The sequence below is a fragment of the Tachyglossus aculeatus genome, chromosome 5, assembly GCF_015852505.1.
Source record: "Tachyglossus aculeatus isolate mTacAcu1 chromosome 5, mTacAcu1.pri, whole genome shotgun sequence".
In the NCBI taxonomy this organism is placed as follows: Eukaryota; Metazoa; Chordata; class Mammalia; order Monotremata; family Tachyglossidae; genus Tachyglossus; species Tachyglossus aculeatus.
Genome location: NC_052070.1, coordinates 79,901,173 through 79,928,149, shown reverse-complemented (window position 1 = coordinate 79,928,149; position 26,977 = coordinate 79,901,173). Strand labels below are relative to the sequence as shown.

General features: G+C 45.5%; 1 protein-coding gene and 1 non-coding gene across 2 annotated transcripts in view; both read left to right on the top strand.

Moving 5' to 3' along the window:
* The first annotated feature begins 238 nt into the window (after positions 1–238).
* GOLGA7 (golgin A7) overlaps positions 239–26,977 on the top strand; it is a 35,456-nt gene continuing 8,717 nt past the window's right edge. The window contains exons 1-2 of the mRNA XM_038747005.1: positions 239–379; positions 16,899–17,051. Coding sequence (XP_038602933.1) covers positions 269–379; positions 16,899–17,051 — 264 coding nt within the window. The 5' untranslated portion in view covers positions 239–268. The remainder of the gene's footprint in view (positions 380–16,898; positions 17,052–26,977) is intronic.
* LOC119929012 lies at positions 16,072–16,209 on the top strand. The gene has a single exon (XR_005451156.1). It is a non-coding gene; the product is annotated as a small nucleolar RNA SNORA7 (small nucleolar RNA).

The window sequence follows — 26,977 nt, the reverse complement described above, 5'->3', positions numbered from 1 at the left end:
CGAATGAATGAGTGAGTGAATTAATTGACGAACGAACGAACGAGGCAGTGAATGAATGAACGAGCGAATGAATGAATGAATACGATTGGACGAATGATAAGGCCGAGCGCCGGAGCCCGGTCTCGGCCCCGCCCCCGTCGCCCCGGGCAACTCCGGGTTCGCTTTACGGCGTGGTGGGGGGAGGGGGGCCGGTTTTGCAGCGGCCGTAAGTGAGGGCGGGGGCGGTGAGCGTCGTCGGGGGGTCCCCGGGTCCCTGTGGGGCCCCGCCATGAGGCCGCAGCAGGCGCCCGTGGCCGCCAAGGTCTTCGTCCAGCGGGACTACAGCGGCGGCACCCGCTGCCAGTTCCAGACCAAGTTCCCCCCGGAGCTGGACAACCGGGTACGGGGGGGTCGGGGGGGACGGAGGTGGGGGGGGGGGGGACACAACCGCCACCACCACCACACGGCCGGGGGCTCCACAGGGCCCTCACGACACGCGTCGTCATGGTGGTGATGGCGTCGGTTAAGCGCTTACTGTGCGCCAAGCACTGCGCCAAGTGCTGGGGGAGATACGAGGCAATCAAGTTGTCCCCCTTGGGGCTCCCAGTCTTCATCCCTATTGTACAGAGGAGAGAATAATAATGATAATAATGGTGTTTGTTAAGCGCTTACTATGTGCCAGGCACTGTTCTAAGCGCTGAGGTGGGTAAAAGGTAATCAAGTTGTCCCCCTTGGGGCTCCCGGCCTTCCCCCCCATTTTACAGAGGAGAGAATGATAATGATGATAATGGTGTTTATTAAGCGCTTACTATGTGCCAAACACTGTTCTAAGCGCTGAGGTGGGTAAAAGGTAATCAAGTTGGCCCCCTCGGGGCTCCCGGCCTTCATCCCCATTTTACAGAGGAGAGAATGATAATGATGATAATGGTATTTATTAAGCGCTTACTATGTGCCAAACACTGTTCTAAGCGCTGAGGTGGGTAAAAGGTAATCAAGTTGGCCCCCTTGGGGCTCCCGGTCTTCATCCCCATTTTACAGAGGAGAGAATAATAATGATGGTAATGGTGTTTATTAAGCGCTTACTATGTGCCAAGCACTGTTCTAAGCGCTGAGGTGGGTAAAAGGTAATCAAGTTGGCCCCCTTGGGGCTCCCGGTCTTCATCCCCATTTTACAGAGGAGAGAATAATGATGATGATAATGGTGTTTATTAAGCGCTTACTATGTGCCAAACACTGTTCTAAGCGCTGAGGTGGATAAAAGGTAATCAAGTTGTCCCCCTTGGGGCTCCCGGCCTTCCCCCCCATTTTACAGAGGAGAGAATAATGATGATGATAATGGTGTTTATTAAGCGCTTACTATGTGCCAGGCACTGTTCTAAGCGCTGAGGTGGGTAAAAGGTAATCAAGTTGTCCCCCTTGGGGCTCCCGGCCTTCACCCCCATTTTACAGAGGAGAGAATAATAATGATAATAATGGTGTTTGTTAAGCGCTTACTATGTGCCAGGCACTGTTCCAAGCGCTGAGGTGGGTAAAAGGTAATCAAGTTGGCCCCCTTGGGGCTCCCGGTCTTCATCCCCATTTTACAGATGAGAGAATAATAATAATAATAATAGTGTTTATTTAGCGCTTACTATGTGCCAAACACTGTTCCAAGCGCTGGGGTGGGTAAAAGTTAATCAAGTTGGCCCCCTTGGGGCTCCCGGTCTTCACCCCCATTTTACAGAGGAGAGAATAATGATGATGATAATGGTGTTTATTAAGCGCTTACTATGTGCCAAACACTGTTCTAAGCGCTGAGGTGGATAAAAGGTAATCAAGTTGTCCCCCTTGGGGCTCCCGGCCTTCCCCCCCATTTTACAGAGGAGAGAATAATGATGATGATAATGGTGTTTATTAAGCGCTTACTATGTGCCAGGCACTGTTCTAAGCGCTGAGGTGGGTAAAAGGTAATCAAGTTGTCCCCCTTGGGGCTCCCGGCCTTCACCCCCATTTTACAGAGGAGAGAATAATAATGATGGTAATGGTGTTGATTAAGCGCTTACTATGTGCCAAGCACAGTTCTAAGCGCTGAGGTGGGTAAAAGGTAATCAAGTTGTCCCCCTTGGGGCTCCCGGTCTTCATCCCCATTTTACAGAGGAGAGAATGATAATGATGATAATGGTGTTTATTAAGCGCTTACTATGTGCCAAACACTGTTCTAAGCGCTGAGGTGGGTAAAAGGTAATCAAGTTGGCCCCCTTGGGGCTCCCAGTCTTCAACCCCGTTTTACAGAGGAGAGAATAATAATGATGATAATGGTATTTATTAAGCGCTTACTATGTGCCAGGCACTGTTCGAAGCGCTGAGGTGGATAAAAGGTAATCAAGTTGTCCCCCTTGGGGCTCCCGGCCTTCACCCCCATTTTACAGAGGAGAGAATAATAATGATAATAATGGTGTTTGTTAAGCGCTTACTATGTGCCAGGCACTGTTTTAAGCGCTGAGGTGGGTAAAAGGTAATCAAGTTGTCCCCCTTGGGGCTCCCGGCCTTCACCCCCATTTTACAGAGGAGAGAATAATAATGATGGTAATGGTGTTGATTAAGCGCTTACTATGTGCCAAGCACAGTTCTAAGCGCTGAGGTGGGTAAAAGGTAATCAAGTTGTCCCCCTTGGGGCTCCCGGTCTTCATCCCCATTTTACAGAGGAGAGAATGATAGTGATGATAATGGTGTTTATTAAGCGCTTACTATGTGCCAAACACTGTTCTAAGCGCTGAGGTGGGTAAAAGGTAATCAAGTTGTCCCCCTTGGGGCTCCCAGTCTTCAGCCCCGTTTTACAGAGGAGAGAATAATAATGATGATAATGGTATTTATTAAGCGCGTACTATGTGCCAGGCACTGTTCTAAGCGCTGAGGTGGATAAAAGGTAATCAAGTTGTCCCCCTTGGGGCTCCCGGTCTTCATCCCCATTTTACAGAGGAGAGAATAATAATGATGATAATGGTGTTTATTAAGAGCTTCCTATGTGTCAGGCACTGTTCTAAGCGCTGAGGTGGGTAAAAGGTAATCACGTTGTCCCCCTTGGGGCTCCCAGTCTTCAGCCCCGTTTTACAGAGGAGAGAATAATAATGATGATAATGGTATTTATTAAGCGCTTACTATGTGCCAGGCACTGTTCTAAGCGCTGAGGTGGGTAAAAGGTAATCAAGTTGCCCCCCTCGGGGCTCCCAGTCTTCAACCCCATTTTACAGAGGAGAGAATAATAATGATGATAATGGTGTTGATTAAGCGCTTACTATGTGCCATGCACTGTTCCAAGCTCTGGGGTGGATAAAAGGTAATCAAATTGTCCCACGGGGGGCTCCCAGTTCTTCATCCCCATTTTACAGAGGAGAGAATAATAATGATGATAATGGTGTTTATTAAGAGCTTCCTATGTGTCAGGCACTGTTCTAAGCGCTGAGGTGGGTAAAAGGTAATCACGTTGTCCCCCTTGGGGCTCCCAGTCTTCAGCCCCGTTTTACAGAGGAGAGAATAATAATGATGATAATGGTATTTATTAAGCGCTTACTATGTGCCAGGCACTGTTCTAAGCGCTGAGGTGGGTAAAAGGTAATCAAGTTGCCCCCCTCGGGGCTCCCAGTCTTCAACCCCATTTTACAGAGGAGAGAATAATAATGATGATAATGGTGTTGATTAAGCGCTTACTATGTGCCATGCACTGTTCCAAGCTCTGGGGTGGATAAAAGGTAATCAAATTGTCCCACGGGGGGCTCCCAGTTCTTCATCCCCATTTTACAGAGGAGAGAATAATAATGATGATAATGGTGTTTATTAAGAGCTTCCTATGTGTCAGGCACTGTTCTAAGCGCTGAGGTGGGTAAAAGGTAATCAAGTTGTCCCCCTTGGGGCTCCCAGTCTTTATCCCCATTTTACAGGACAGAATAATAATAATAATAATAATAATAATAGTGTTTATTTAGCACTTACTATGTGCCAAACACTGTTCTAAGCGCTGAGGTGGGTAAAAGGTAATCAAGTTGTCCCCCTCGGGGCTCCCGGCCTTCATCCCCATTTTACAGAGGAGAGAATGATAATGATGATAATGGTGTTTATTAAGCGCTTACTATGTGCCAGGCACTGTTCGAAGCGCTGAGGTGGATAAAAGGTAATCAAGTTGTCCCCCTTGGGGCTCCCGGCCTTCCCCCCCCATTTTACAGAGGAGAGAATAATAATGATAATAATGGTGTTTGTTAAGCGCTTACTATGTGCCAGGCACTGTTTTAAGCGCTGAGGTGGGTAAAAGGTAATCAAGTTGTCCCCCTTGGGGCTCCCGGCCTTCACCCCCATTTTACAGAGGAGAGAATAATAATGATAATAATGGTGTTTGTTAAGCGCTTACTATGTGCCAGGCACTGTTTTAAGCGCTGAGGTGGGTAAAAGGTAATCAAGTTGTCCCCCTTGGGGCTCCCGGCCTTCACCCCCATTTTACAGAGGAGAGAATAATAATGATGGTAATGGTGTTGATTAAGCGCTTACTATGTGCCAAGCACAGTTCTAAGCGCTGAGGTGGGTAAAAGGTAATCAAGTTGTCCCCCTTGGGGCTCCCGGTCTTCATCCCCATTTTACAGAGGAGAGAATGATAGTGATGATAATGGTGTTTATTAAGCGCTTACTATGTGCCAAACACTGTTCTAAGCGCTGAGGTGGGTAAAAGGTAATCAAGTTGTCCCCCTTGGGGCTCCCAGTCTTCAGCCCCGTTTTACAGAGGAGAGAATAATAATGATGATAATGGTATTTATTAAGCGCGTACTATGTGCCAGGCACTGTTCTAAGCGCTGAGGTGGATAAAAGGTAATCAAGTTGTCCCCCTTGGGGCTCCCGGCCTTCACCCCCATTTTACAGAGGAGAGAATAATAATGATGGTAATGGTGTTTATTAAGCGCTTACTATGTGCCAAGCACAGTTCCAAGCGCTGGGGTGGATAAAAGATAATCAAGTTGTCCCCCTTGGGGCTTCCGGCCCTCACCCCCATTTTACAGAGGAGAGAATAATAATGATGGTAATGGTATTTATTAAGTGCTTACTATGTGCCAAGCACTGTTCCAAGCGCTGGGGTGGATAAAAGATAATCAAGTTGTCCCCCTTGGGGCTCCCGGCCCTCACCCCCATTTTACAGAGGAGAGAATAATAATGATGATAATGGTATTTATTAAGCGCTTACTATGTGCCAGGCACTGTTCGAAGCGCTGGGTTTCGTAAAAGGTAATCAAGTTGGCCCCCTTGGAGCTCCCAGTCTTCATCCCCATTTTTACAAAGAGAATAATAATAATGATAATGGTATTTATTAAGCACTTACTATGTGCCAGGCACTGTTCTAAGCACTGGGGTGGATAAAAGGTAATCAAGTTGTCCCCCTTGGGGCTCCCGGCCCTCACCCCCATTTTACAGAGGAGAGAGTAACAATAATGATAATGGTATTTATTTAGCGCTTACTATGTGCCAGGCACTGTTCTAAGCTCTGGGTTGCATAAAAAGTAATCAAGTTGTCCCACTGGGGGCTCCCGGCCTTCACCCCCATTTTACAGAGGAGAGAATAATAATAATGATAATAGTATTTATTAAGCGCTTACTATGTGCCAAGCACTGTTCCAAGCGCTGGGGTGGGTAAAAGGTAATCAAGTTGGCCCCCTTGGGGCTCCCGGCCTTCACCCCCATTTTACAGAGGAGAGAATAATAATGATAATAATGGTATTTATTAAGCGCTTACTATGTGCCAAGCACTTCTGAGCGCTGGGTTGCATAAAAGGTAATCAAGTTGTCCCCCTTGGGGTTCCCAGTCTTCATCCCCATTTTACAGATGAGAGAATAATAATAATAATAGTATTTATTTAGCGCTTACTATGTTCCAGGCACTGTTCCAAGCGCTGGGGTGGATAAAAGATAATCAAGTTGTCCCCATTGGGGCTCCCGGCCTTCACCCCCATTTTACAGAGGACAGAGTAATAATGATAATAATGGTATTTATTAAGCGCTTACTATGTGGCAATTACTGTTCCAAGTGCTGGGGGAGATACAAGGTAACCAAGTTGTCCCCCTTGGGGTTCCCGGCCTTCACCCCCATTTTACAGAGGAGAGAATAATAATAATAATAATGTGTTTATTAAGCGCTTACTATGTGCCAGGCACTGTTCGAAGCGCTGGGTTTCGTAAAAGGTAATCAAGTTGTCCCCCTTGGGGCTCCCGGTCTTCATCCCCATTTTACAGAGGAGAGAATGATAATGATGATAATGGTGTTTATTAAGCGCTTACTATGTGCCAAACACTGTTCTAAGCGCTGAGGTGGATAAAAGGTAATCAAGTTGTCCCCCTTTGGGGCTCCCAGTCTTCATCCCCATTTTACAGAGGAGAGAATAATAATGATGATAATGGTGTTTATTAAGAGCTTACTATGTGCCAAGCACTGTTCCAAGCACTGGGGTGGGTAAAAGGTAATCAAGTTGGCCCCCTTGGGGCTCCCAGTCTTCACCCCCATTTTACAGATGAGAGAATAGTAATAATGATAATGGTATTTAGCGCTTACTGTGTGGCAAGCACTGTTCTAAGCGCTGGGGTGGATAAAAGGTAATCAAGTTGTCCCCCTTGGGGCTCCCGGCCTTTACCCCCATTTTACAGAGGACAGAGTAATAATGATAAGAATGGTATTTATTAAGCGCTTACTATGTGCCAAGCACTGTTCCAAGCGCTGGCCTGCATAAAAGGTAATCAAGTTGTCCCCCTTGGGGCTCCCGGCCTTCACCCCCATTTTACAGAGGAGAGAATAATAATGATGATAATGGTATTTATTAAGCGCTTACTATGTTCCAGGCACTGTTCCAAGTGCTGGAGTGGGTAAAAGGTAATCAAGTTGTCCCCCTTGGGGCCCCTGGCCTTCACCCCCATTTTACAGAGGAGAGAATAATAATAATGATAATGGTATTTTATTAAGCGCTTACTACGTGCCAAGCACTGTTCCAAGCTCTGGGGTGGATAAAAGGTAATCAAGTTGTCCCACGGGGGGCTCCCAGCCTTCACCCCCATTTTACAGAGGAGAGAATAATAATGATAATAATGGTATTTATTAAGCGCTTACTATGTGCCAAACACTGTTCTAAGCGCTGAGGTGGATAAAAGGTAATCAAGTTGTCCCCCTTGGGGCTCCCAGTCTTCATCCCCATTTTACAGATGAGAGAATAATAGTAATAATAATAATAATAGTATTTATTTAGCGCTTACTATGTTCCAGGCACTGTTCCAAGCGCTGGGGTGGATAAAAGATAATCAGGTTGTCCCCCTTGGGGCTTCCGGCCTTCACCCCCATTTTACAGATGAGAGAATAATAATGATAATAATGGTATTTATTAAGCGCCTACTATGTGCCAAGCACTGTTCCAAGCCCTGGGGTGGATACAAGGTAATCAAGTTGTCCCCCTTGGGGCTCCCGGCCTTCATCCCCATTTTACAGAGGAGAGAATAATAATGATAATAATGGTATTTATTAAGCGCTTACTGTGTCCCAAGCATTATTCTAAGCGCTGGGGTGGATAAAAGGTAATCAAGTTGTCCCCCTAGGGGCTCCCAGTCTTCATCCCCATTTTACAGATGAGATAATAACAATAATGATAATGGTATTAAGCGCTTACTATGTGCCAGGCACTGTTCTAAGCGCTGGGATGGGTAAAAGGTAATCAAGTTGTCCCCCTTGGGGCTCCCAGTCTTCAGCCCCATTTTACAGATGAGAGAATAATAGTAATAATAATAATAATAATAGTATTTATTTAGCGCTTACTATGTGTCAAGCACTGTTCTAAGCGCTGGGGTGGTTAAAGGGTAATCAAATTGTCCCCCTTGGGGCTCCCGGCCTTCACCTCCATTTTACAGAGGAGAGAATAATAATGATGATAATGGTATTTATTTAGCGCTTACTATGTGCCAAGCACTGTTCTTAGCGCTGGGTTGCGTAAAAGGTAATCAGGTTGTCCCACGGGGGGCTCCCAGTCTTCATCCCTATTTTACAAAGGAGAGAATAATAGTGATAATGTATTTATTAAGTGCTTACTATGTGCCAGGCACTGTTCCAAGCGCTGGGGTGGTTAAAAGGTAATCAATTTGCCCCACTGGGGGCTCCCAGTCTTCATCCCCATTTTACAGGTGAGAAAGTAATAATAATGATAATGGTATTTAGCACTTACTATGTGCCAAGCACTGTTCTAGACGCTGGGGAGGTTACAAGGTGATCAAGTTGTCACCCATGGGGCGCACAGTCTTCATCCCCATTTTACAGAGGAGAGAATAATAATAATAATGATGGCATTTATTTAGCGCTTACTATGTGCCAGGCACTGTTCTAGGCACTGAGGGAGATACAAGGTCATCAGGTTGTCCCCCGTGGGGCTCCCAGTCTTCATCCCCATTTTACAGTTGAGGGAACTGAGGCTCAAAGAATAATAATGATAATCATAATGGTATTTGTTAAGCGCTTACTGTGTGTGAGGCACTGTTCTAAGTGCTGGGGTGGATACAAGGTAATCAAGTTGTCCCACGTGGGGCCCACAGTCTTCATCCCCATTTTACCGATGAGAGAATAATAATAATAATAATAATGGCATTTATTAAGCTCTTAATAAATCAAGTTGGCCCACGTGGGGCCCACAGTCTTCATCCCCATTTTACAGATGAGAGAATAATAATAATAATAATAATAATGGCATTTATTAAGTGCTTACTATGTGCAAAGTACTGTTCTAAGCACTGGGTAGATACAAGGTAATCAAGTTGTCTCCCGTGGGACTCACAGTCTTCATCCCCATTTTACCGATGAGAGAATAATAATAATAATAATGGCATTTATTAAGCTCTTACTGTGTGCCAAGTAATAATAATAATGAGAGCATTTATTAAGCGCTTACTAAGCAAACCACTGTTCTAAGTGCAGGGGAGGTTACAAGGTGATCAGGTTGTCCCACGGGGGGCTCACAGTCTTAATCCCCATTTTACAGATGAGGTAACTGAGGCCCAGAGAAGTGAAGAGACTTACCCAAAGCCGCACAGCTGACAGTTGGCAGGGCCGGGATTTGAACCCGTGACCTCTCACTCCCAAGCCCAGGCTCTTTCCATTGAGCCACGCTGCTTCTGCTTAATAAATACCATTAAAAAATAAAAAAAGGGGGGGAACCCTTGTGGAGGAGGGAGACTACTCACATCATCATCATTCAATCGTATTTATTGAGCGCTTGAGCACTGAACTAATAATACCATAATAAGGATGGTATTTGCTAAGCGCTTACTATGTGCCAAGCACCGTTCTATGTGCTTGGGGGGGGATACAAGGTGATCGGGTTTATTTTATTTTGTTAGTATGTTTGGTTTGTTCTCCGTCTCCCCCTTTTAGACTGTGAGCCCACTGTTGGGTAGGGACTGTCTCTATATGTTGCCAACTTGGACTTCCCAAGCACTTAGTACAGTGCTCTGCACACAGTAAGTGCTCAATAAATATGATTGATGATGATGATGATGATGATGATGGGGTTGTCCCACATGGGGCTCGCAGTCTTCATCCCCATTTGACAGATGAGGGTCTTGACAGTCTTCATCCCCATTTGACAGATGTCTCCTCCTTTTAGACTGTAACTCCGCTGCTGGGTAGGGACTATCTCTATATGTTACCAACTTGTACTTCCCAAGCGCTTAGTACAGTGCTCTGCACACAGTAAGCGCTCAATAAATACGATTGATGATGATGATCATGATGATAATGAGGAAACTGAGGCCCGGTGAAGTGACTTGCCCAAACTCACCCAGCTGACAAGCGGCGGAGCCGGGATTAGAACCCATGACCTCTGACTCCCAAGCCCGGGCTCTTTCCACAGAGCCACGCTGGTCTTGCCTCTGACCTATCAGTTTTATTTATCAGCCCCTTCCTTCCTCTCCCCCTCGTCCCCCTCTCCATCCCCCCCCATCTTACCTCCTTCCCTTCCCCACAGCACCTGTATATATGTTTGTACATATTTATTACTCTATTTATTTCTTTATTTTACTTGTACCTATCTATTCTATTTATTTTATTTTGTTACTATATTTGGTTTTGTTCTCTGTGTCCCCCTTTTAGACTGTGAGCCCACTGTTGGGTAGGGACTGTCTTTATATGTTGCCAACTTGTTCTTCCCAAGCGCTTAGTACAGTGCTCTGCACACAGTAAGTGCTCAATAAATACAATTGATTGATTGATTGATTGAGCACTTATCTGTACGCGGAGCACTGTACTAAGCATTTGGGGGAAATGCCATCCAATAGAACTGGTAGACCCGTTCTGCCTGCTCAGTCGTATTTGTTGAGCGCGTACTGTGTGCACAGCACTCTACTAAGCGCCGGGGAGAGTACACCGTAACAATAAAGACAGACATATCGCCTGCCCGCAGCGAGCTTCCAGTCTACCAGCTGACCTAGCAGAGCATAGTTTCTCATCCTGGGATATCCCAATAAGGAGAGCAGCCCCGTGTGTGGACTCTTGTAGGAGGTTTACAAGAGTCTCCGACATCGTACCCTCCCAGGCGGCTAGCACGCGTGGCTCAGTGGAAAGAGCCCGGGCTTTGGAGTCGGAGGTCACGGGTTCGAATCCCGACTCCGCCACATGTCCGCTGTGTGACCTTGGGCAAGTCACGTAACTTCTCGGAGCCTCAGTTCCCTCATCCGTAAAATGGTGATGACTGTGAGCCCCACGCGGGACAACCTGATCACCTCGTATCCCTCCCCCCAGCACTTAGAACAGTGCTTTGCACATAGTAAGCGCTTAACAAATGCCGTCATTATTATTATTATTATTATTATTGTAAGCGCTCGGTAAGTACCATCGATTGACAGGGGCATCCGAGGCCCGCGGTAGTGGTTCGACGGGACCTGAGCGACCTAAGCGTGAGGCTGCTGGGATGTTTGTCAGGGGATAAGTGGGTGTAGATTGGACGATGCTTGAGCAATACGCCAATTGTTAGCCGTGTGACTTTGGGCAAGTCACTTCCCTTCTCCGGGCCTCAGTTCCCTCATCTGTAAAATGGGGATGAAGCCTGTGAGCCCCCCGTGGGACAACCTGATCACCTTGTAGCCTCCCCAGTGCTTAGAACGGTGCTTTGCACATAGTAAGCGCTTAATAAATGCTATTATTATTATTATTATTATTATTATTATTATTATTATTATTATTATATGAAGCAGTTCTTTGAAGTCACTTGGAGTGGTTCAAGGTTTAATTAGTGTTCCAGTATGGCCCAGCCTCCCCAGTAAAGGCGGGAAGCCAACCAACCCTCAATTATCATTTTGGCCCCATTTTGCACTTGCTCTGTGGCCTTGAGCAAATTAACTCAGAACCTGTTTCTTCTACAAAATAGACGTAATTCCCACTTAATAGAGGTCTTTTTTTGACTAACTGGTGTTTATGAAATGCACTCAGAGCCTGTTTCTTCTACAAAATAGATGTAATTCCCACTTAATAGAGGTCTTTTTTGACCAACTGGTGTTTATGAAATGCCGTATACATACTGAAGGTGGTTTTTTCTTGTGTAAGTCTATGGAAGACCTATTAGCTGATGAGGTTTAGAGTAATGCTGGCAAGCGCTGGGTTAGCTAAACTTTTCCCCCAACCTTCTGCCTGTTGAAGGGTTGTGCATTACCTTTTGATGGAGAGAGATTGGGGAGAGATCGGTTAAGTAGACGGTGGAGTTTGGTAACTGGGAGGCCTGTAATTAAAGGAAATTGAATGTATTTCACTTAACGTTAAAGTGGGAAGACTGTTTGGGTTTTTTAGCCTTCTTTTGGTGAATCCACTGTGGCTTATTTATGTACCTTCAATTTCAGTTTTACTTTCAGTATGCAGAAGAAACGCCTTCCTTTTTCTCTGTCACAAGTCTCGTATTGACAGCTTTCAAAATCAAACTTTTGGAATCAACTTTTTTTATGATATATATGTTAAGCGTGTATATTGTGCCAGGCAACATACTAAGCACTGGGGTAGAGCCAAGCTAATCGGGTAGGACACAGACCCGTCCCACCATGGGGCTTACAGTTTTAATCTCCGTGAGATGGACCGAGCCATAGAGAAGTTACGTGAGAAGCAGCGTGGCCCAGTGGATAGAGCACAGGCCTGGGCGTCAGAAGGACCTGAGTTCTAATCCCGGCTCCACCACTTTCGTTCATTCACTCAATTGTATTTATTGAGCGCTTACTGTGCGCAGAGCACTGGACTAAGCGCTTGGGAAGTCCAAGTCGGCAACATATAGAGATGATCCCTAGCCAACAGCGGGTTCAAAGTGTAGAAGGGGGAGACAGACAACAAAACAAAACACGTAGACAGGTGGACACTTGTCTGCTGTGTGACCTTGGGCAAGTCGCTTAACTTGTCTGTGCTTCAGTTACCTCCTCTGTAAAATGGCGATTCAAACTAAGCCCCTTGCAGGCCAGGGACTGTGTCCAATCTGACAAGTCTACAGTCTAGTACAGTGCCTGGCACATAGTAGGGGCTTAACAAATACCATCTGGAAATAAAAAAAAGCTTGCCCAAGGTCACACAGCCGACAAGTGGCGGAGCCGGGATTAAAATTTAGGTTCTGGTGACTTCCTAGGCCTGTATGCTGCTTGTAGCCCTTAGGAAGTGCTTACACAAGATCAGAATTAAACTTTACAGGTCTCTCTGGGTGGCAGACCCTTCGTTTGATAGGTTGATTGCAGCCACAAAGTCTAGTGAACTCTCCTATTCCTGTAAAAAGTAATGTTTAAAAATTCTGGAGTCCTTTTAAATCCTTTAACTTCACGTAGCCTGGATCTGTTTGTAGTACTGAATATGAAATGGGGGGCATAGTGCTTCCGAAGGGTGGCCTTGGGTTTTTTTTTCTTCTAATGTTTGCGTAACAATACTAGCTCAGTCTTTAAACAGACATTTTAGGAGATTTTGATGGTGTTTTATGTGTCAAGACGAAATGAAAATTTGCAGGTTTTAAATTTTCCCTAATTTGCTCGGGATTGAAGGACTTCTGTCTTTGTTGTTGTCATGTCTGTACCAAAAATTCCACTGATTGCTCTTCAGCAGTCATTGCCTTCTGAAAAAGCAGCAAAATTGGCAGAGGAATGTAGGAAAAAAATAACATGTGGGATTCCGGCCTACTTGTAAGCATAATGTAAAGAATTTGATTTTCATAGATTAGAGAAACACATTTGTAATTTTTGAATGAGGAAGCATTCCTTCTTTCAGTATCAGTTAACTTTCCCCCCATCTTTGGAAAGTTAATATCACTTTGATAATTGAGAATTTCATTGTTTCTGGAGAAATTCTTAGAGAATGACTTTGTCGTGGTTAGGCAAAATCTGGTTTGGTACTGGATAGGGACGGGGGAAACATATACAATTTGAAATATATAAAATGACTTTCCAAACACAGTAAAAAAAAATCATTTTTTCCAAATATTTGATCTAGATAGATCATTGGATTCTTAAATGCCTCAGGATGCAGTACCTCGTTTTTTTTTTGCTTTGCATCACATCATCAGCTCAACCACATATGTGGTTCCTATTTCATTCATTCACTCAGTAGTATTTATTGAGTGCTTGCTATCATCCCATCATCAGCTCAACCACGTATGTGGTTCCTATTTCATTCGTTCACTCAGTAGTATTTATTGAGTGCTTGCTATGTGCAGAGCACTGTACCAAGCACTCGGTAGCGTCTAACACAACAGAGTCGGCAGACACGTCCCCTGCCCACAACGAGTTTACGGTCTGGAGGGGGAGACAGATGTTAATGTAAATAAATACTTTATAATATATCATTGAAGGTATGTGCTGTGAAGTTTCTCAGTCTTGCTTAATTCAGATTTCTACCTGGCGCCTTCCTCACTTCTTCTCTTGTAGCTCTGACACTGCACAAACCAACATAAACTCCTTTAGAGGGAACCTAGACATAAGTAGTAAAATATCTCTATCGTGTGACTTTTTTTCCTCCACTAGAGCACAACTACGACTTAATTCTTACTCTTTATTTTTCCATTCCTTATTATTACCCATCCATTGTTAATGGGTTGTGTTTTTTTTTCAGATGCATGTATTACTGCCTCCCTCCTTTTCATCAGTCCTAGTGCAACCGCAGCATGACACTAGATTTGCATTTAACTTACGTTTAGTGACACTGAGCGAGAGATCTTAAGGGTTTTGATGTTTGCTTTATGTTTTTAAGCCAGCTAATTTGGGGGACCCCTCTCAGGGTAACTCCTGGAGAGTTTCCGATACTCTACCAGTCTTGACTATGGGAAGAAGAATCAAGCAGAGGCATATCCATTCCATTCCCCGCTTGGGCAGTGGCTAGCGAGTGGAAGGGAATCTACTACAAGTTAAAACTCACCAGGGCTGGGTAGCAGCGGCACGGGAGAGAGTCGAGGTGCAGAGACTCAAGTTTACCGCGGGGAAGGAGGCAATGGTAAACCAATTCCGTATTTTGTCCAAGAAAACTCAGTGGATACACTTCCTAGAACGATGGCAGATGGAGGTGAGGCGTTCTGGGAGAGGTGTATCCGTGGCGCCGCTATGTGTCGGAGACGACTCGGCATAATTTATGTATTTATTTTACTTGTACATATCTATTCTATTTATTTTATTTTGTTAGTATGTTTGGTTTTGTCTCCCCCTTTTAGACTGTGAGCCCACTGTTGGGTAGGGACTGTCTCTATATGTTGCCAATTTGTACTTCCCAAGCGCTTAGTACAGTGCTCTGCACACAGTAAGCGCTCAATAAATACGATTGATGATGATAAGACAAGACAATTTAGGGAAAGTTTATATAAAAAAAAAATGGAACATTGTCCATTTATCTGAAGAGGTAATTCTTGATATTGACTTTTTCAGACACTGATTTACCGGATAGCATTTAATGCGTGCTTCTTCTTGCGTAAGTTCAGTAGGGGCGGAAAAAAACTTATACTAGTTTGAAACCTGAATTTGAGAGAGAATCACCATCGACGTTTAGAGCCACTTTCTCCCAGTGCCTGGATTACTCCAGGAGCTCTGTTAACTCTCTCAGGTCACTAGGGCACTATGAAATTCCCTGGCTGACTGAATGGCCGCAAAATCCTGGGCAGCCTCCAACAGAACAGAGTGTTCAGAAGTCCTTTGGGGATCTTGAAGTTTAAAAGGATGAATTCTGAATTGTTTTTTGTGGGTTTGCTTTTTTTTTCCTGTGCAGGGTTCCACGTTTGAGAAGTCTCCACAGAGAAAGTGGATTTTGAGAAGCCAGGGGAGAGAAGCGGGGGTGGGTTTGGGAGAGTTGGATTCGATTTTACTCCTGACACGGGTTGGGACCTTTCCTTAGATTGGACAGAGGGAATGGGCTAAAGACTAAACTGGTGTAGGCCGAGGGGGATTGATGAAGTGCCTTGAAATCAAAAGTGAGGAGTGCAGTAAGCTCTCCAAAAATACCACTGATTGATTGATTTGGGATTTGATCCCAAAAATGGCCAAGAGCATTTGGAAGAGGCCTTCCCGGACTGAACCCTCACTTCCTCTTTTCCTACTCTCATATGCCTCGCCCTTGCACTGGGATTTTCACCTCTTATTTACCCCTCTCAGCTCCAAAGCACTTATATACATATCCATAATTAGTTATGTACATTAATGTCTGCCTCCCCTCTAGACTGTAACCTTATTGTGAGCAGGGAATTGTGTCTCCCAACTGTGTTCTGTTGTACTCTCCCAAGCACTCAGTACAGTGCTGTGCACACAGTAAATGCTCAATAAATATGATTGATTGAGAACAGGGTGGTCAGAGGCAGGGACAGATGATTTTTTTTATCAGTAGTGCCTATAGGACTAACTTGAAGGACCGCAAGAATTAGAAGCAGTATGGCTATAGAATAAACCGAGGACCTGGGTCCTAGTCCAGGCTCCACCACTCGGCTGCTGTGTTACCTTGGGAGAGGCACCTAACTTCTCTGTGCCTCAGTTTCCTCAACTGCAAAATAGACATTCGATGCCTGTTCTTTTACTTGACTGTGAGCCCCATGTGGGATAGGGGCTGTATCTCACCTGATTAACCCGTATCTTCCCCTCTCAAGATTGTACCTGGAGAGTTTCCAGTATTCTACCAGTCTCGGCTGTGGGAGGGAGAGTCAAGCAGAGGCATACCCATTCCATTCCTAGCTTGGGTAGTGGCTAGTGAGTGGAAGGCAATCTGCTCGAAGTCAAAACTCACCTATGTTGGGTAGCAGCGGCATGGGAGAGAGTCAAGAGCAAAGACTCACGTTTACTGCACGGAAGAAGGCAATGGTAAACCACTTCGTACTTCTAACAGGAAAACTGTGTGGTACCAAAACGGCTGCAGATGGGGGTGGGTTGTTCTGGGGGAGACGTGTCCGTGGAGTCGCTTTGGGTAGGAAGCGACTTAACAACAAAAGACAAGACCCAAGTGCGTAGAACCATGTCTGGCGTATAGTAAGCACTTAATACCATTTTTTTAAAAAAATCTAACTTCGTCAGTGACTCTGAAAAAAGAATAATCTTCTCTTGTGAGCTCGTGGGCTGGGAATATATCTTATAGTGTTATGTTGTACTCTCCCAAGTGCTTAGTACAGTGCTCCGCACACAGTACGTGCTCAGCAAATACAAATGACTGTAAATCAATGGAAGACCTTAAAAAGCAGATGTAAAGGGCAAAAAAGCTTCCGCCTGAGGCCGTAGAAATGCCTACTGTCATTGGGCAGGGATCAGAGGGGGAGGGATTGAAGGATCACTAGGCTGGTTCCCAATATTCAGACTCGCTAGCTGAGATCTCAGATTAACAGTTTTTCTTCTAGGTGCTCTCCAGAGAAACTCAACGCTGCACAGAAGTGAGTTGTAACTGTTTCCCCGATATGTTTTTCATATTTCTTCAGATTGACCGACAGCAGTTTGAAGAAACCGTTCGCACTCTGAATAACCTGTATGCCGAGGCGGAGAAGCTTGGGGGGCAGTCCTATCTTGAGGGCTGCCTAGCTTGTTTGACAGCATATACCATCTTCCTGTGCATGGAAACGCATTACGAGAAGGTGAGGGTCACTGCGGTACAAAAATCTGTTTTTAAGAAAATTAAGGTATTGGGATATTCCACTGGAGGCCAATTTAAAGGTGAGCGTTGGGAAAAATAAGCTCTGTGATTGTATGGTTCTTCGAAAACATTTCTGATGGAACACCGTTCAAGCTTGCTTTTGGTTTTTAGTACCTGAAGTGTTTATCATCATCATCAATCGTATTTATTGAGCGCTTACTGTGTGCAGAGCAGTGTACTAAGCGCTTGAAGAAGCGCTTCTTTATGAAGAAGCGCTCTGGCAAAGGAGACCGGCTTCAGGTGGTAAGAGGAGCAGCATTGAGCGAAGCAGCGTGGCCTAGTGCAAAGATCATGGGCCTGGGATTCAGAGGGCCTGGTTTCTAATCCCAGCCCTCTCCTTGTTAGCTGGGTGACTTTGGGCAAGTCTCTTCATTTCACTGTGCCTCAGTGTCCTCATCTGTAAAATGGGGATTTAAATCCTACACCCTCTTAAGACTGTGAGCTCGGTATGGCCAGGGGCCATGTCCAACCTGCTTATCTTGTAGTTCCCCCGGTGCTTGGCACGCAGTAAGTGTCTCCCCCTTCTAGACTGTGAGCCCACTGTTGGGTAGGGACCGTCTCTATATGTTGCCAACTTGTACTTCCCAAGCGCTTAGTACAGTGCTCTGCACACAGTAAGCGCTCAATAAATACGATTGATTGATTAACAAATGCCCCCATTATGAAGTAAGCAGTCGCCACACAGAAGGGGACCTCACAAAGATGGTGACCACCTGGCCTTCTCAAGACTGTAAGCCCATTATGGGCAGGGACCCGGTCTGCCAACTCTCCCAAGTGCTTGGTAAAGTGTTCGGCACACAGTAAGCGCTCAGTACATACCATTGATTTACTGATTGGTGGCGTGACAGAAGCATTCTCTTAGAGGGCATAAGCCAAGGCCTCGGAGCTGAGCTGCCGTGCCGTTCGAGTGAGGGGCGGCCATGGGAGCGTATGATGTCGTTACGTTATGTCACGTATGCAGCAGTAATTGGTGACCTCACTTGGAATGGGGCCAGCAGCTGAATATCTGATGCTGGCCCCGCTCTGGCTTTCAGGAACAGAGACTCCAGATGGAGCGACCATTCATTCATTCATTCATTCATTCAGCCATATTTGTTGAGCACTTACTGTGTGCAGAGCACTGTACTAAGCACTCGGAAAAATGTAGCACAACAGTAAACAGCGACATTCCCTACCCACCACGAGCTTACAGTTTAGAGGAGGGAAAACCACCCACAAACCAAGTCGTGTTTGTTTTGTAGGGCGGTTGGCAGGGAATCTTTGTAATTGACAGATTGTGAGTAAATTATTAATCCTGAATTTAAAATGTTTGTAAAGGGAATGGCTGTAAGGACGCTCCAGATTCTCCCAGCTGAGTCAAATGTGTGTGAGTCTCCCTTAAACTGCCTCTTGAAGTCAAATGCCTTTGGAAGTTTTCAAGGCCCTACTGAGAGCTCACCTCCTCCAGGAGGCCTTCCCAGACTGAGCCCCTTCCTTCCTCTCCCCCTCGTCCCCCCCTCCATCCCCCCCATCTTACCTCCTTCCCTTCCCCACAGCACCTGTATATATGTATATATGTTTGTACATATTTATTACTCTATTTTACTTGTACATATCCTATTTATTTTATTTTGTTAGTATGTTTGGTTTTGTTCTCTGTCTCCCCCTTTTAGACTGTGAGCCCACTGTTGGGTAGGGACTGTCTCTATATGTTGCCAATTTGTACTTCCCAAGCACTTAGTCCAGTGCTCTGCACACAGTAAGCGCTCAATAAATACGATTGATGATGATGATGAGTGATTTTTAGGTACTGGCTGAAAATGTAATTTTCTACGGGATTTCTTAAGCACTTTCTATGTGCCAAGCACTGTACTAAGCCCCCGGGTAGATACAAGAGAAGCAGCGTGGCTCGGTGGAAAGAGCACAGGCTTGGGAGTCAGCGGTCATAGGTTCGTATCCTGACTCAGCCATTTGTCAGATGTGTGACCTTGGGCAAGTCACTTCACTTCTCTGGACCTCAGTTCCCTCATCTGTAAAATGGGGATGAAGACTGTGAGCCCCACGTGGGATAACCTGATCACCTTGTATCCCCCCCAGCGCTTAGAGCAGTGCTTTGCACATAGTAAGCACTTAACAAATGCCGTCATTATTATTATTATACAAGATAATCAGGCCAGACACAGTCCATGTCCCAGGTGGAGCTCACAGTCTTAATCTCCATTTTTCAGATTAGGTAACTGAGTCACAAAGATGCTAAGTGACTTGCCCAAGGTCACACAGAAGACAAGTGGCGGAGCTGAAATTAGAACCCAGGTCCTCTGACTCCCAGGCTTTTATTCACTAGGCTGCAAGGCTTCTTTCGCAACAAATAAGTATGTCTGAATTTTCTTAGTGGTGTTTTAACCCATTCTGCTGTTTAAAATAATCTCCTTGAAATTTTGAGAGAATCGTGTAGCTTAAATTCCACTAATTAGCTTAAGTAGATTCAGTTTTAGTTGATACCAGACAAGCGGTTTTCACTCCCGTTTAAGTGCCATGATACATATGAGATAGTGCATGTTGCTATCTACTCATCATCATTATCAATCGTATTTATTGAGCGCTTACTGTGTGCAGAGCACTGTACTAAGCGCTTGGGAAGTACAATTTGGCAACATATAGAGAGAGTCCCTACCCAATAGTGGGCTCACAGTCTAAAAGTCCTAGTGCAGGTTTGTTCCCCTTTTTGAATATGCCTCTTGAACTAGATTGGCACACACTTTTTAGTACGTGAAGGGACCCTGAAAGCATTTATAGATATTAACGTGGCCATCCATGGATTGGCGTTTAAAGAAGTCTGATAATCTAATATTGCCAAGCTGAAGGAAAAACACATTCCTCCAAAGTATTTTATTCATGATTAGTGGTGTTTCGGCAACATGAATAGAGCCCTTTTACTCTCTCCTCTGGACTTGGTAGTAAAGTTTGCCCGGTTGCAATAAAGTGTTTTATTATTTATCCAGATATCTTTAGCCTCTGTGTGGAGAGAGTAGTTCTACAGGCCCAGGGCTGACAACGGCGAACACTCCAGGGTTTCGGAAATGGCCCATTCAGGGTCTGCGGCTTCTTTGACTCCAGCATCCTCCAGGAACTGGACGTTTGGGATCTGGCTCGGCCCGCCCTCTCCATGCTGACCGGGCATGACCCCCCCTTTCCCCTTTTATTTATATTTTTTAATGGTATTCATTAAGCACTTCCTATATGCTAAGCACTGTACCGAGCACAGGGGTAGATACAAGCCCATCAAGTCGAACACAGTCCATGTCCCACATGGGGCTCCCAGTCTTTAATCCTCATTTTACAGATGAGCTAACTGAAGCACAGAGAAGTTCAGAGACTTGCCCGAGGTCACCCAGCAGGTAAGCGGCGGAGCCAGGATTACCTCCCGCCTCTCAGACCCATATTCTATCCACCAGGCCTCGCTGCTTCAATCTGGCAGTGTGAGCGCTGGGCCTGCCTGGGAGTGAGCTGGGTGGAACCAGAAATGGCTCAGGAATCCCTCTTTGGGGGGGTCCCCGGGGGTCCTGAGCAGCAAAGTTGCCTTTTAGGTCTAGCACGCCACTGGGAAAGGAGGCCTGGGCCATTTCCAGTTTGGCCAGGGCTTGCTTTGGGTAGGAGCCCAGCTGCCGTGAGAAACCAGGAGCCACGTATGGCCTGGGAGCTGCCAGACCTGGCCTTTTCCCTTTCCAACTTAAGCCTAGGGGCTCAGGACCTGAGGCTACAAAAGGGAGGAGCCCACTTGGAATTTCACTAGGCCTCTCTCTCACAGCAAATAAAACTTTTCCGGGAGGTAGATAAAGACAGGCCGTGCTTTAAAGATGAGTTTGGAGAAAGCGGATGTGGGAACGTGAAGGATAGTGGGATCATTCTCGTTAGGGAGCGACTGCATTTTTTTCTTTTTAAAACAAAAAGAAAACTTTTTACATGAGTTTCTGTTATTGGCGGGGGAAAGTGGAGAACACTTGCCCTGGGTAAGGATCGGGAATTTCTAGGTCCCAGCTCCTTCTGACCTGATTCGTTAAAGGGAGTAAGACTCAGCAGCATGGCCTTTCCCAGTTTAATGGCCAGTCTTAGACCCCAAGAGATAAGGAGGTCTAAGGAAGATTGAAAACTTGAATTAGTGGGGTAATGTATGCCGTGCGCCTCACACTTTGTGAAGCACTGACTTCTGCATGTAAAGAACCTTCCAGATCCACCAGAACACTTGTGTATTTTTCGTCTTTTAATGGTACAATGGAATTTATTCATTGACTCCAAAGAAAAAAAGAGGCCTGTGTTTTCTTTCTGATGCCGCCAACCCGGTGTTTGTAGTGATGGGGAATAGACAGGCTTGTCGAAGCCCTCTGACTTTTGTTGTTTTCTGCCCTGCCCAAGTAGATAGGATGTTATCGGGGACCTAGCAAAGTGTAAGAGAGAGCTGAAGAGCTAGCCGAACTGGATCCTGGAGCCTGCGACTAAGTAAACCCTATAGTGTGTGAAGTCGTTTGGTCATGAAGTCTTTCCCCAATTTACTAATAATGATGGCATTTATTAAGCGCTTACCGTGTGCAAAGCACTGTACTAGTGCTCGATGAAGGAAGTAGCTGTCAAGACTCAGTATGATTGAGAGGCATTAAGCTCTAGGACGATTGTACGGATTGAGATTTAGATTGAAGGTTGGAAGAAAGGAGTTTTTCCTTGTGGCTTATTTTAACTGTGTTGGGCCAAAAGTTGTGCCTGGGATCAGTGGGTGAAGCTGACAGAACTCTTGCTTGAAATGAGAATGGCTCAGCGTCCTTTATGGAATATAGAAAAGATCTACGTAGAAAATGGGGATTCAGACCGTGAGCCCCACGTGGGACCACATAGACTGTGTCCTCACCCGATTAGCTAGTATCTATCCTAGCACTTAGAACAGTGCCTGGCACCTAGTAAGCGCTTTACAAATACCACACTTATTATTACTATTATTATCATTATTATTAGGCTAGAAGAAAGGAAAAGCAATGTTTTGTGCTTGCTGGCATTTGCTAAGAGGTTTGGAAAATACCTCGCTGGGGACAGTAGTGCCCTAAGAGGATTTGGAATTTCACATACAACTATGATCTTCTTTCTGAGTTGGTGTCCAAGTTCCTGTTACTGCTCTTAGAGCTTAAATAAAAATGTTGTCCAACAAAAGTTAAATTTGATTAGAATATAATGGAGTGTTATTTTTTCTGGTAGCAGGCCTTTCCCGAAGAGGGGAAGAGAGAGCGCTGCATTGAAGCAGTCCTTTCTTTGAAATCAGTCATGCAGGCATTTTCTGAGAGTCTCCTCTACTACTAATGGATTGGGGCAAGGGGAGACAGTCTCCAGTTTCCATTGCTGGCAGCTGGGCTGAGAAGGAAATTGGAGAGTTCGAGAGACCTGAGCTGGGCATCTTTATGGTTTGCTTCCTTCCATTCATTATCTGAGAGTGACTGACAGACTCTGATGCAAAGATAGAAGGCAGAACTGTTCTCATAAAGACGCGATGCATTTAAGGTGTTTTTGTTTTAAGGTTCCTGGGAGTCTGAAGGAGTTTGTGTAACCTGAAGGAACTTTCTCTTTCTTTTGATGAAATAAAAAAAAAAAATACTCTTTAGAGGTAATAGAACTATTCCAATATTTTTTCAGAGTAAATTCTGTCCCCTGCCATCCATCTGCCCTTTCATTAATTTACCGTAGCTGTCCTTCCAAGAGTGGATCTCTGAAGATGTTTATCCAGGGCCGAGAGGAATTATATTTCTGCATATAATCTCCGTCCAGATGAGGTGTTTTAGACAAAGTTTTCTAGTGACTTGGGGTTAGTATGTAATGGGTCTCAAAAAGATTGCTTAATCCGTAGATTTGTTTTTAAATATTTCTGCCTTTCCTTTCTCTAGGGGTGATCTCTCCTCAATATGTGTAAAGTGCTACCAGGTCACCATTTCCCAGTCAGTCATATTTATTGGCACTCACTGTGTGCAGAGCACTGTACTAAGGCTTGGGAGAGTACCGTATAGCAGTAGTCACATTCCTTTCCCACAGTGAGCTTACAGTCTAGTGCGTGCACCAGCAGGGATATGCCTGTAAAGCTGAGACAGTCATGGCAGGTGTGTCTATCTGCCCAAGGAACATATAGGACTCCTCAAGCCCTTGTTTAAGGCTCTTCAGGACTGTGTTTCGCTGCCTCTCTGTTCCACTACAAGCCCTGGAAATGCAAGGTCCGTCTCCCCCTGCCCCCACAACAGGGAGGATCTTCTTTCTAGCAAGTCAGTGTTCTTGACTGGTTGCTGTCTCCATGCTCAGCGTGGCAGGAATCAGCTTGAATCAGTCAATCAATCAATCAATCGTATTTATTGAAACCACAGCCATGCCTCAGGGCAAGTCGCCAAGGTGTAGTCTTGAAGTGTGATTCCCACCATAGGAGCAGGGAGCACCAGGCCAATCTAGGGTACATCCAGACAGGGCTACCCATTTGGGTTCATCCTTTTTGCTGTCATGGGACAGTTGAAAAGACGGGAAGGAGGACAGACCGTGTAGAAGGAGGAAAAAGTCCAGGGACGTCTAAAAGACAATCACAGGAACAAGAGAGGAGCGGGTCAGAAGGGAGTCCAGAAATAGGAAAAGCCAATGGCAAGTTGAAAGGAAGATGAGGAAGGGAACTGAGGGGCATAAAGAGGAGATAAGAGGATCTGAGTAGAGGAACAAGAGGGCAGGGACAAAGAGGTACAGAAAACACAAGGAAAAAAGACAGATCATCGAAAGATTAGGACTAGAAGAAGAGAGAGGCAGGGAAGCAAATTACAGGAAGAGGAGAATGGAGAGGATACCACATTTATCTAGCCTGAGGTGTGTAGGGGGCAGTGTTAAATAGGTGTATTAAATATATGGTCATATTGGATGCTAACAGTGAATTTGTGGAAATGTGTAAATTCTCTTAAATGGAGATTATATCCCTGATGAACCCTGCATAGGAGAAAATTGGTTTTATGCCCACCGGCTCTGTTGCCACATGCACCCATACAACGAATTATCCTGATATTGCCCCCCGTTCTATCCAATCACAAGTGCTTCACAGGGAGAAGTGTTCTATCCAAAATGCATAATGAATGTGCTGTGGAAGAACTGAGTTTGTGAAAGAATGAGAGGTTTGGAAATCTGATTTAAAAACCAAATTGAAAACCCCCAGAAAATATTTGGCTCGGACTGTAGTTAATGTAGACCATAGGTGTAGAGCCAAGAAAGATGTACGTCTCCTAGGTTTCCAGATGCGACATTTTTCATTAATCCTGTTTTAGGATTAACTTCACTGGGTCTGAACCTTGGCTTCACAGACTCTGTCCTCTCCTGGTTCTCCTCTTATTCATTCATTCAGTCGTATTTATTGAGTGCTTACTGTGTGCAGAGCACTGTACTAAGCACTTGGGAAGTACAAGTTGGCAACATATAGAGACGGTCCCTACCCAACAGCGGGCTCTTATCTCTCCGGCCATTTACTCTCAGTCTCTTTTGCGGGCTCCTCCTCCCCCTCCCATCCCCTTACTGTAGGGGTTCCTCAAGGGTCAGTTCTTGGTCCCCTTCCGTTGTCTATCCACACTCACTCCCTTGGTGAACTCATTCGCTCCCACGGCTTCAACTATCATCGCCATGCTGATGACACCCAAATCTACATCTCTGCCCCTGCTCTCTCTCCCTCCCTTCAGGCTCGTGTCTCCTCCTGCCTTCAAGACATCTCCCATCTGGATGTCTGCCCGCCATCTAAAACTCAGTGTGTCCAAGACCGAACTCTTATCTTCCTTCCCAAACCCTGCCCTCTCCCTGACTTTCCCATCACTGTTGACGGCACTACCATCCTTCCCGTCTCACAAGCCCGCAACCTTGGTGTCATCCTCGACGCCGCTCTCTCGTTCACCCCTCACATGCAATCCGTCATCAAAACCTGCCGGTCTCAGCTCCGCAACATCGCCAAGATCCGCCCTTTCCTCTCCATCCAAACCGCTACCCTGATGGTTCAATCTCTCTTCCTATCCCGACTGGATTACTACATCAGCCTCCTCTCTGATCTCCCATCCTCCTATCTCTCCCCACTCCAGTCTATACTTCATGCTGCTGCCCGGATCATCTTTGTGCAGAAACGCTCTGGGCATGTTACTCCCCTCCTCAAAAATCTCCAGTGGCTACCAGTCAACCTATGCATCAGGCAAAAACTCCTCTCTCTCGGCTTCAAGGCAGTCCATCACCTCGTCCCCTCCTACCTCACCTCCCTACTCTCCTTCTGCAGCCCAGCCCGCACCCTCCGCTCCTCTGCCGCTAACCTCCTCACTGTGCCTCGTTCTCGCCTGTCCCGCCATTGACCCCCGGCCCACGTCCTCCCCCTGGCCTGCAATGCCCTCCCTCTGCCCATCCGCCAAGCTAGCCCTCTTCCTCCCTTCAAGGCCCTACTGAGAGCTCACCTCCTCCAGGAGGCCTTCCCAGACTGAGCCCCCTCCTTCCTCTCCCCCTCCCCATCCCCCCCTCCCTACCTCCTTCCCCTCCCCACAGCACCTGTATATATGTTTGTACAGATTTATTACTCTATTTTACTTGTACATATTTACTATTCTATTTTATTTTGTTAATATGTTTTGTTTTGTTGTCTGTCTCCCCCTTCTAGACTGTGAGCCCACTGTTGGGTAGGTACCGTCTCTATATGTTGCCAACTTGTATTTCCCAAGCACTTAGTACAGTGCTCTGCACACAGTAAGCGCTCAATAAATACGATTGAATGAATGAATGAATCAGCAATGACTTGAGCCCAAAATGAGCACTTGCCCAAATCTTTATAACAGGTCAAGCGGTTCTTAGTCATCAGCAGTATTTATCAAGCACCTTTCCTATATGTAGAGCACTGTACTAATCTCTTGGAATACTTTTTAAAAAAGCATACAATGTCCCTGCCTCCAAAGAAGGGATTCCACAATCATATAAAGAGGCAATTGAGTGGATAGCCAAGCAAAATATCTGATATTAGATACATAACAAATGCAGCTGGGTTAAATAAAGCGACAACAAATAGAGACGTACCAAAAAAGGCTAAGGTGCCTGAGGGAGTGGCATCATGACCAGAGCAGTTTGGGGATTAGTGGAAGGGCTCTAGTTACTGGAGTCTCCCTTCCTAGGCAATTAAGCATCACGGGCATTACAAAGAAACCGATCTTCCTAGCTTTACAAAGCCCAGACCAGCTGTGCTACCTAATTACTAGCCAACCTGGCAGTCTCATTAGCGAGAGAAGGATAACCGATACTGGTTAGTGGAAAAAAAATCAGAAGATGAGAAGGGACTGAAAAGCAGAGAAGATGGGAAGAGTAAGAGTAAAAAAAATTTTCCTGACTGTGAAAGGCATCTCATTAATAAGGTTATACTTGGGAAGCATTTTCAGTAAGGCTTTTCTTTCTGTAGGTTCTCCTTTGTCTAATGAGGGCTATTTCAAAAGCTCCAGATTACCTTTTTTTTTTTTTTTGATATGGTATTTAAGAGCTCACTACATACCAGGCACTGTACTAAGCACTGGGGTAGATACAAGCTCATCGGGTTGGATGCATTCTTTGTCGCACATGGGGCTGACAGTCTTAATCCCCATTGTACAGATGAGGTAGATGAGGCACAGAGAAGTGGAGTGACTTGCCCAAGGTCACACAGCACAGAAGTGGCTGCACCAGGACTAGAACCCAGGTCTTTCTAACTCCCGGATCCATGCACTATCCACCAGGTCATGCTGAAATGATGGAAGAAAAGAGGACCTCACCCGACTTCACCCCATAGAGCATCTCATGTGGAAGGGAGTTTTAACTTCATTTTCAAGCACTTTCATTTTCTTGCATGTCACA